This window comes from Elephantulus edwardii, unplaced genomic scaffold (genome assembly GCF_000299155.1).
Source record: "Elephantulus edwardii isolate Elephantulus edwardi_28Jun2011 unplaced genomic scaffold, EleEdw1.0 scaffold00045, whole genome shotgun sequence".
NCBI lineage: Eukaryota > Metazoa > Chordata > Mammalia > Macroscelidea > Macroscelididae > Elephantulus > Elephantulus edwardii.
In genome coordinates, this window is record NW_006399795.1 from 1514502 (window position 1) to 1525747 (window position 11246).

At 44.2% G+C, this 11246-nt stretch overlaps 1 protein-coding gene across 1 annotated transcript in view; it reads right to left on the minus strand.

Annotated features, from left to right (window-relative positions):
- PTCHD2 (patched domain containing 2) overlaps nt 1-8596 on the minus strand; it is a 33147-nt gene extending 24551 nt beyond the window's left edge. Inside the window, exons 1-2 of the mRNA XM_006885755.1 lie at nt 7507-8596; nt 6187-6406 (exon numbers count right to left, since the gene is read on the minus strand). Of these exons, the coding sequence (XP_006885817.1) occupies nt 6187-6406; nt 7507-8596 (1310 nt within the window). The remainder of the gene's footprint in view (nt 1-6186; nt 6407-7506) is intronic.
- Between the last annotated feature and the right edge of the window lie 2650 nt (nt 8597-11246).

Here is an 11246-nt window from a genome sequence, read left to right on the forward strand (position 1 = left end):
TCTCCTAGCAGTCTATGGTATACTCAATATTCTTCTCCAGCACCACAGCTCAAAGGAGCCTAATATGAAAGGTTACCAGACTCCCAAGAAGAAGAGGTTTAGAGTAAAATTTATCAAGAAATTATGGTTGAAAATTTCCAAGTTGATAAAATGATATATCTATTGATTCAGGAAGTTTGAGCAATGAACTCTATACATATGGGGGGGGGGGAACCCAAACAAAACTATAACGAACTTCATAGTCAAATCACCTGTAACTAGTAATCAAGAGAAAATCTGAAAAGGAGGCTAGGGAAAAAAATGACAGTAACAAAGGTAATGATGACAGCAGACTTCTGGTCAGATGCTGTGCAAGCAAGAATACAGCGGAGCAACCACCGTAAGACAAGAAAGAAGACATTATCGTCTGTATCTTCAGAATGCTATATCCAATAAAAATATTTTTCAAAGACAAAGGTGAAATAAACACTTTTTGAGACATACTAACAGGCCAAAGAATTAACCTCTAGTAAAATACACGATTTAAGAAACGTTAAAAGAAGTCCCTCAGGCAGAAAGAGAAGGATGACATATAGACACGTGGATATATACAAAGAAAACCCCCCACCAGAAATAGTAATGTCATGGATAAATATGGAAAGTATTTCTCCTTAGTATTCAAATCTCCTTAAAATATAATCAACCACTTTGGCAAAAATAACAATCATGTTATATGAGTTTGAATGACAACAAAAGCATAAAGGCCAGAGGCACTCTGGTGACACAGTCAGCAGAGCATAAAGCATAAAGACCTGGAGGAGAGAAATGGAGGCATGTTATTTTGTGATTGTTATGCCACACATGAACAGGATTTTAAATCCTTATCAGCTAGTCTTCAATATGTGGGTCACTTGTAGATTTGTTCCTGTAGACTCCTCTTGTTTTGTTTCTTGTCATACAGATTTGTTGGTGTGTCTAATAGTTTTCTATTAGATGATGAACACTATGCATAAATATATTTAGGCCCAAATGCCTTCCAAAGGTTTATCTTTCCTCCAGTAGGCAGACATAGTGGTGGCTTATCACAGCACTAAGTTAAAGTTGGTTTGCTATAATGAGTATAGGGAGCTCCAGTTGTGACCTAGGGAGCTCCAGTGGCCTAATGGTAAAAAGTGTATTGAAATCTCAAAGGCATGTGATTCAAGTCACATGAGAAAAGGACAGGCAATCTCCTCCCATGTGATTAACTGCTGCTGAAAACCTGCTGGAGGGTCAGCTATGGGTTGTACTCAACAACAACAACAATGAAAACAGCAACAGTAGTGGCCTAGAGGATAAGTAATTGTGCTATGGTTTGAATCTACCAGCTGCTCCATGGGAGAAATATTAGCAATTTCTTCCTTTGCAATTCATAGCCTCTGAAACCGATAAGTAACAAGATGTAATCAGTATATTTAAGAAGAAAAAGAGTATGGACAAAATAAATAAAATGATCTGCATTCCACTACTGATTAAGAATCTGTAACAAAGACTCAGTGATTAAGAATCTGTAACAAAGATGCAAAACAGACATTACTGAACAGAAAACACTAGAGTTAAAAATCTTTTAGATTTTGAAAGCAAATTAGACAAAATAGATGGCATTAAGAATTATGCTGTTGTTACGCATTACTGAGTCTGAACCGACTCATAGCTGACCCTACCGCAGGTCTCTACAGTGAGTAAGGCACATGGGAGGGGACTGCTCATTCTTCTGTGGAGCAGCTAGTGCATTCAAATTGCATGTAAGCCTTTGGAGTGGCAACACCTCTTACTGCTAAGCCACCAATGCTCCCTGAGAATGAGGCAGAAACATTATTTGCAAAGAGCATAGCAAAAAACGTTCTAAAACAAATGAAATTCATCAACCCAAATATTCAAGAAGTTCTGTACACCCCAAGAAGAATAAAAAGAAAATGACACTCACATGCATTACAGTAACACTGGTAAAAAACAAAGATGAGAAATCTTAAAAGCAGCAAATGGAAAAAAAATAAGACAATCTTTCAAAGGAGTAAGAAAAAGATTTACAGCTGACTCCTCTAGAGAGATAATGGATGGCAGAAGACAGTGGAATGCTATCTTTAAAGCATTAAAAGAAAATAACTACCAATTTTTAATTCTACACTAGAAAAATATACTTCACAAATAAGAGTAAAATAAAATGTTTTCAGACTGAAAATAAAAATAAAACTGAGAATTTATGTCTAACAAATGTGCATAAAAAATACTAAAGAGTTCTTCAAACATAGGAAAATGATCCCAGAGGGAAATAGGAAATTGTAGAAAGTACTGAAGAGCAATAGAAAAGGTAAATATATATATAAATATAAATGAATACTAACTCTACAAAATGAAAATGTAATGCCTTGTGGGATTTCAATGTATATAGAATTAAAATGCATGCAACAAAAACACAAAAGACCAAAAGGGAATAAATGCAAAGCATGTGTTTTAAGATTCCACTATTATGAGAAAAGCAGTAAATGTGGTGATGAAAAGGACTCTGTAATAAGTTAAGTCTCCTCCCAAAGAAATTTACAGCTCTGGAAACCTAATGGTCATTATGAGTCACACCAACCTGGTAACGGGAGTCTAAGTTTGAGTAGTAAGTCAAGGATGCATGTTGCCATCTTTAGGGTAGCCAGTAACAAAATTATAGAAACGTAAATTTTATTAATCCCAAAGAAGGCACCAGAGCTAATTCTACAGAGACTCTGGTCATCACCACTTCTATGAAACTCAGAGGGGATGAGAAGGCTTAAGAGAAGTTTTTCACTCAGTTCAAGAGACTTGGTAAGAGCAGTTGGATATATCAAGCAGATCCTTCTACTGTCAGCCCCTCTCAGTTTCCCAAGCCAACTGAGTGCCTTTCCCAGAACCTCTCCATTCATGAATTTAGTTCATTCCTTAGACAAATTCCTATTAAAGAGAGTTTCACACTGAACCAGTAGTTTAACGCAGCTCAATGCCATCAAGTCAGAACTGACTCATAGCTGCCACTGGGTTTCCAAGGCTGCAAATCTCATGGGCAAAGACTGTCCATCTTTTCTCTCATGGAGTCACTGGCGGATTCATAGTGCCAGAGAGGTGCGGCTTTTAGGGTTAACAGTCCAACTGTCTCCCGTCTACACCACAAGAGTAAACGAGGCACAACTCCCACATCCAACTCATTCTGCTGAGACAAATCATCAAAATAGGTATTCCTCAATTTAATGTACAAACAAATCAACTGAGATGACTGTAGGTCTGAGAAAGGGGATGAAAAGAAGTCTCCAAATAATGTTAATGCTGCTGATTTGAGTTCTAAGGAATTAAACAACTAAAATACATAATGACAGTGTTATGATGAAACTGGAGCTCAAAGAAGTGAAAACAAAACTCAAACTCACTGCGGTCAATTTGGCTCTAAGCCTCTACCAGGTTGCCAAGGCTGTAAAGTTTAAGAGTGGAGACTGCTTCTCTGTTGTGTCAAGGGTTTATTGTTGAAAATCGCCTTCCTAGCCATTGACTTTGACACACGGCTGGGAGGAATCATACAAAGGATATGTTAATCTGTTCATAAGGGAATTGGCTAGTCTCACCATCCCACTAGGTTTAAGTCAAGCAGTGTCAGTGGCAGAAACTGAGAATCTTAATCAGCAAGGAAGAGAAAGCAAGGAGTGTAGCATGTGCCCTTTGGGGCCAGACATTCCTGCATAAGCCAGACCAGAATCTACACAAAACCAACAATAACCTCAGCAGAGAACCAGAATCCAGCATGAGATAGAGCTAACTTGGAACTGCTGTCCTACAGAACCAGAGCCAGAGGTTTTCAACCCAAGCTTACTGGAAGACTGAGGGGAGACATCATAACTAGTACGACTAAGGAAATTCTGTAACACTAACCTTAGCTGTGAGGTTGCAGGTTAAAGGGCTTGAGAAGCAGTCTGAAGGACTATATCCTGCTGCCAATCCGAATTACAGCTTGTTAACTTCCCTAATAAACCTCATCACCATAAGTATGGTTCTGTAAAGTCTTTGTAATCATTGCAATGGATTTTGGACCCAGTAAAGTAGTAAGACTGGTGTTGGAATAAGAAGAAGTAGATGTAGGAGTGTGGGAGACATTGCTAGACCTTACAGGAACTAGTTTTGTACTGTGGAGGTTGATGGGGACATTTCTCCTTTTGGAGGTTAGATTTTGTCATCTTGACCCTGCCTACACTGATTTTACACTATCTTTCTCCTTCGGAGCTGCTCAATTTGTGGATTTGGACCACCGGAAACAGGCAGCCTTTGGGTCAGCAACACAACTCACATGGACTATGCCACCAGAGCTACTGATTAAGTGGAGTTGGGGCTTTATGGGGAGGAATATAGCATTAGGATTGGAGGAAGACTCATCAACAACCTACATTAAGTGACGACACAATCTTACTTTCTGAGCCTGAAGAGCTTGCTGCAAAAGGTCAAGGACTATAGTCTTCAATATGAACCGAAGCTCAACATCAAGAAAACAAAGATTCTCACCACTGCCAACTGGCAGCACCATGATGGATGGAGAAGAGATTGAGGTTGTTAACAATTACAGCTTGCTCAGTTCCACAATCAACACTCTTGGCACCAGCAGTCAGAAAATAAAAAGATTAATTGCACTGGGAAAATCTGCTGCCAGGGACCTCTCCAGAGTACTGAAAAGCAACGATGTCAGTTTAGAGACTAAGGTGCACCTGATCCAAGCCATGGTTCTCACAATTACTTGCTATGCATCAGAGAGCTGGCAATGAATAAAGGATGACAGAACTGATGTCTTTTAGATGTGGTGTTGGAGAAGAGTCTTGAACATACCATGGACCATCAAGAAAACAAATAGATCTGCCCTGGAGAGGGTGAAACCAAGTTTCTCCTTGGAGGCTAGGATTCTTAAGCTGTCTCACATATTTTGGGCATGTAGCCATGAGGTACCAAACCTTGGAGAAGGAATCATGCTTGGAAGGATAGAGGGACAGCAGAGGAGGGAAGACACCAGATGAGATGGATTGATACAATAACTGGGGCAATGGTGGGAGCGGGTAGGTGTGCTGGAGTAAGTGAGACTGGCAGGCTTCAGAGGTGTTGTACACAGGGTTGCTATGAGTTGCAGGTGACTCAATGGCACATAATAACAACAACAAGCTGGCACCTAACTCCATACATAACTAATTCCAAGTCTGTATATGCTTTTCTCTGCCACCCTTTGGGAGAAGGAAGGGGTGTGGAGGGTAGATGAAGGGAGGTTGGTTCTCAAGAAAAGTTGATTTAGGTTGGATAGTAATGGGTGAAAATGGTTTGCCTAGAAAAAAAAAGGTACAAAAAAATGAGAGCTCTACATTACAAAGCTTGGATTTAACCCTATTCCATCAATATGAGCTTTCTCATTTTAGATAACATTTCATCATGGTTTGCCTTGAGTTCCTCAACTGTAAAATGGAGCAAATTGTAACATAATCTACCTCAGTAGGCTGATGTGAAAATTAAACAAGATGCAGTGAAATGTGTAACAGAAGGACAGAGGGACTGTAAGACAGAATGTTACCTCCTGTGCCTAACACTAAGCTGTCAGGGTAGAGGACATTGAAGGAATTGGTGCCCTGTCCTGGAAGAGTGTCTAGTTGTACTCCTGGACACATCATTCCAAGGCATGGTTACCAATGCAAGTCTCCAAATAACCTCACATCATATTAGCTCATTTCCTCCTTTATTCCCAGAAGGGTAACAGGAATCTTTATCTTCCTTTTTTAAGTAGGAAAACTGGAACCCTATGATCTCTGTTAGATTAGAAGCATAAGACTCTTTATACCCTGGCCAATAAGTTTTCCAGCAAGCACTCTAGCACCATCTCAGGAGAAAAATCAATACCCAAGACCTTCAGAGAAGAGGTCTAGGATTTGCTATGTCCTCAAAATTGTCATGTTCACTAACCATTAGCACTGATCAAGTAAAGAGGCCTTCCAATTGTCAGAGAGAGAGAGCAATGATGTATTTGGCTCTGCCTCAGATTTGGGAAGAAAGACTTCTTAGGGAAAAGGGAAGGAGAACTGAGGTTTATTAATCAAGGCATCTGAAAGTCAATTCTTGACCCCAATGCAGTCCCTTCCTGGTACATTCAAGGGCAGGGACATGCTGGGGTTTGGTGGGCTCTCCTACCTAGTGGATTGCTTGGCCAGCATGGCCACATAGGTGACCACGAAGCTCTGAAACTTGGCCCGTTGCTCCTCCCAGCGGTCATCCACTGAGTAGTAGTTAGGTAGGGGTGCTCCAAACAGGATCTCACTGCGCAGGAGAGAGCTCTTGAGGTTGTCTGCAGAAAGGCCCTCGTCCACATACCAGTAGAACTCGGGGTGAGTCATGGCCAGCTCTAGGGAGCCTGCAGGGGCAAGGTGGGGGCACAAGGACTTCAGCAGGAGCTCTTATCAGCCCTTTCTCACGGTCAAGTCTGCTTCCTCTTTGCCTCACCTGGAAACTTAAGCCTTTTCTAAGGGTCTGAGAAACTCCTTTCATCACTGAGGACTGTCCTGACTCAACTGGGGCAGAAGGATGGCTGAGAAAACCAGCCATAGCTACCATGATAATAAGACCGACCCTTAGACCTCTCAGGGGGCTCCCACTACATTACATTTTCATTCCTGTTTGAACCACACCTAATTCCAAGTCTTAATCTCTACATCTCTCTCACCTTAAGAGTCAGACCCACTCATAGCTGACCTTCCAGGGGATTTTCAGAAGCTATAAATCACACTGAAGGAGCCTGTCCAGCTTTCTCCCACTAAGCAGTGGTGGAATCTGACTGCCTGTCCTCGGTAGGGTCCCTATAATTGCACTTCTCCATTCCAATTCTGCCTTATTTGCCAAGAACTTGGTCTCCATAACCACCCATTTGCTCAGGACTTGGCCCTTAGAACCATCCTCTGACCCACCCCTCCTCATGTTCTGCCCTTAATTTATTTCAAGCAAATCCCACTCCAGCTTCCTTAAACCAACTTCTCCATTTTCTACAAACCCCTCTCCCTAATCACCTCAGAACCATGTCCCACCCTGTATTTTCTTTAACTCCAGTCACAGACATTTCCTAACCACCTTCCACCAGGTGTGTGTCCAGTCTTTCCTACCCCAACCCTGTCCCACACTCCCTTTTTGACCAATGCTTAACTTCAACCATGCTTCAGGTCAAAACTGGCTTCGGTCTGGTCCTAATTCACAACCAATCTCACCCCCAGACTGTTAGATCTTACTCAACCAATCGCCTGGTCCCAGTCATCTCATTACAAGTCACTGCCATTACACGTCTTTGCCCTTATAAGTCCCATGACATGCAGCTCCTTTGACCATATGCAAGTCCCGCCCCAGTTTCCTACAGACCTGACAACTCCACCTTCAGAACCTAAGACTTTGCCCTTATAAACCCTGCTCCTAGTCCCTCACACCCTGCCTTGTCCACGTTTTAACCCAGGCATCGCCAGATCTCACCCCGGATGTCAGCCAGATCCTGGCCCATGCCATCATAGTATATTTTGCCACCTCTCTCAGTGGGAAAAAAGTAGGTCATGAGCGAGCTGGGCGGGGAGCAGTAAGAGTAGGAGCCCAGGGGCAGGTCCTTAAGGACCTCATGAGGTTTCCAGCAGAACTCCCGGAAGCCCGGGTGGTCCATGATTTTGCGCTCAATCTCGTGGATTGTGACCAGCCGCTCACTAGTGAAAATGTTGCGCTCCGCATCACCACGTGCCAGGAATATGAGCTCGATGCGCCAGTGCGCATGTGTCTGAGTATTGGCGCTCACATACGTGCGTGAATAGTCCCACCGTGAGGTGCCTCGACGAGTCCTGCTCTGATTGGCTGCAGCTGCCGTGGGGGGAGGAGCGCTAGGCTGGCACCGCCCATTCCTCTCTGTCCTTGGGTTTGCGAGGTCTTCGCTCTGGTTGGCCGTCAGCTCCACCAGAGGCGGGGTCTCGCGCCGAAGACGCCCGCTCCTATTGGCTGCTGACTTTTGGGCTGCTGAGACGTCTCTAGAGAAGCTTGTACCGCCGCCTGGGACGACAGCTCGTGGAGCCCTGGCGGCTGGCCTGGAGTGATTACCGAGATGCAACTGCTGCAGCTGCTCAGAGATGAGGCGCTGGAGGGTTTCAGAGGTGAAGTCGGCTAGGTCACGACGATTGCGCCCCCAAGACCCAAACTGGGACTTGAGCGCTAGGGCTAGGGCATCAAAGCGCTGTGAAGCTTCATGGTTACGAATCTCAAAGGCATTGTAGGAGATGTCAATGTCCAGCGGTGGGTAGTAGAGAAACATGAAGGCAGACAGGGCCATGGGGATGCTGCAACCCAGGAAGAGGACCAGCCCCGCACAACACGGATTGGTGAAGGCCCAGCCCAGTGTACTCCAAAAGCCCAAGGCTGGAGGCCGCGAAGGCCAGGCCCAGCGCTGCCAGCAACACTGCCCGCTTGTCCCAGTGCGCGGTCCCAGCTTCTGGGCTCCAATAAGGGCCTCACTCGTCCCTTCCTCCTCCTCCTGTTCCTCATCTAGCCATACATCCTGCAGCAAGGGGTCGTCCTCTGAATCCATAGCCTATAGGAGAGGAAGAGAGGGTCAGTAGACTAGAGAGAGGGAGGCTGAGTGCTCTGTGGCAGTATTCACCCGGCCCTGGGCACTAACCCTGCCCACTCAGAACCAAATACTGCAATGGATTTGCGTCAAGCAGGCATTTAACACAATTGAATTCAATGATCTGTGCACAAGACAAAGAAAAATCCTGTTATTTTCTCATCACTTCTCAGAGATCTTGGCTTTCAGGGTTGCAGGAAAGGACAATCACAGCCCAGCTGGAAACAGAAAATATTCCCTCCACAAAAGGGTATTCGAGGGGAATTGACTACACAGAATTTCCTAATTTTTGTTGTCATTGCTGGTTTAATTTTGTCTCTTTATGTGTATATTTCAATTACCTTCACCAGGTTGTACAACCAACATTATCTTTCCAAGTTTTTTTGGTCACCCTTAATAGAAACACATTCTTTCACAGTTAATAATTCCCACCTGCAACTACTTTTATTTAATGAGCATCCCCAGAAAGTGTCAGGCAGAGGGGAAAGAACATACCTTTCTTAGATAGACTCTATATTGCTAAGAGGTCTTTGAAGTACCTTGAATTACCTGATGTGGCTTTATGGTCATGGTTTTTGTGAGTACCACCACATGGTTGGGTTGTTGTAATGTACCATTGGGTCTAAATCAACTCAGCAGATCGTCCAGCAGGTATTCTGGGACTGTGAATTTCACAGGAGGAGCCCATTTTTCTCTCACAGAGCAGCTGGTGGATCCAAACTGTGTGCCTTTAGGTTGGCAGCACAACTCCTTACCAACTAAGCCACTTCTGGGTGGCGGTGTTGTGTACCTTTGAATCAGAATTGACTCTTAGCTGACCATCCAGCAGGTTTTCAGAAGCAGTAAATTAAATAGGAGCAAACTTCCCTTATTTATCCTATGGAGCAGCTGATGGACTTGAACCACCTGCCTTTGAGATGGCAGCACAACGCTTTAGGACTATGCAAATGTGAGGTGTTTGTGGCCTAACAAGGGGATTAGAGATCTTGCTAATAATCCAAATAAGGCATATAGCACTCTGTGAAGTGGGACCAAGCAAATAAAGTGGGTAAATTGTTAATGTGGGGCTTAAAAGGCACTCCCCAAGATGTAGAAAACAGGAAATCTCGTTACAATCAAGAAAGTAGAGATGTGCTTTGAACTTGAGATTCATGCATTGAAACTTCCTTGCTTGATCCAGGAGATAGAGTTATAACACCAGAGAAACAGCTTGAGACAGAGGTGGTAAGACTGTGGCAGCAGAGGTTGTAAAATCAAGAGACCAGCACAGCCACAGCTGTAGATTTGCAACTGATAGAGCGAGAAAGTTGAGTGCATGAGGTTTTACTGGGTGGAGTGGGTGTTTTCTGGCATTGTTTGGGAAGAAGACATCATGTTGGGAAATGTGAAAGGTCAGAGAAAGATGGGAAGACCCTCAAGCAGACGAATGACGCAATGACTGTAACAATGATCTTGAGCATATCAGAAAGAGTGAAGATGGTACAGGATAGGGCAAGGATCAGATCTGTTGTTCCTACGGTCACTGTGAGTCATAGTTGACTCAAGGGTCGCTAACAACAACAGCTCTGCAGACCTATGAAGCTACAGTTTTGCACCTTTCGACCTAGATTACTTTGCTAAGTGAGGCACTGCTGGTACTAAACAGCAGAGCTAAAAGAGCTTTGAAACCCTTGTCAAAACAGGCGGAGGCATAGCCACAGTGCAAAGGCCAGGCCTCAGGGCACATGTCTGAGAGAGAGGTCTGCCTTTGGGCACTGCAGATTGAAGAGCTATATCCTGAGTGTTCCTGATCCTGAATTGTAATCTGCTAGGGATGGACAAGCTCCTCCCTTGAGATTAACTGCCTCTGAAAACCCACTGAAGGGTCAGCTATGGGTCAGTTCCAACTCAACAGTACACAACAATAACTTCCTAAATAACCCCAAAAACATACATATTGTCTGTGAGCATTCTGAGTGGCTACTGCAATGAATTTTCAAGCCCAGGGGAAGTTAGTGTCAGATTTGGTAGGAAGATTAAGAGCATGGAGTGCACGGAGCATGGCTGACCTGGGAATTGGCTTTGGGCTTTTGCTGCAGATGGGAATTCTCTCCTTTTATGAAATCAAGAGGAGGTCAGACACCACCTCCCTCATGCTCACATCATTTTTATAGCAGTGGTCCTCTTTGAACCCGAGGGTTCTTGTCTAAGAAACAGAGAGGTATCTGACTTCTACACATGACTGTGGAGAGGATCAAAGGTGGCAGCACTTTGCAGTCTGTGTGGTATATTAGTTATTATCTGTCACAGAAGCAGATTTCTTTGCTTCTTTCCACAGTTACATATAAATAATGTTCAGCCATTGCCCATGGGGCTGTGCCACAGCTACAGGGCTGCCATAGCACTCCTCAAGAACCCTTAGTTGCTCCCCGCCTTCTCTCTGGGATGTGGCAGCTGCAGCCAGTGTTTGTCAGACTCCAACCACTTGATATGCAGCTCCAGCAGCATCAAACCTTTGGGCCCAGGCAGGGGCCAGGCATCTGCCTCAAGATTTGGGGACAAACAGCAGGGGGCTCTGGCAGGAGAGAGCAGGGTTGGGCAGCCTGAGGGCTCCAGCTGAGTGGCCTGAAGG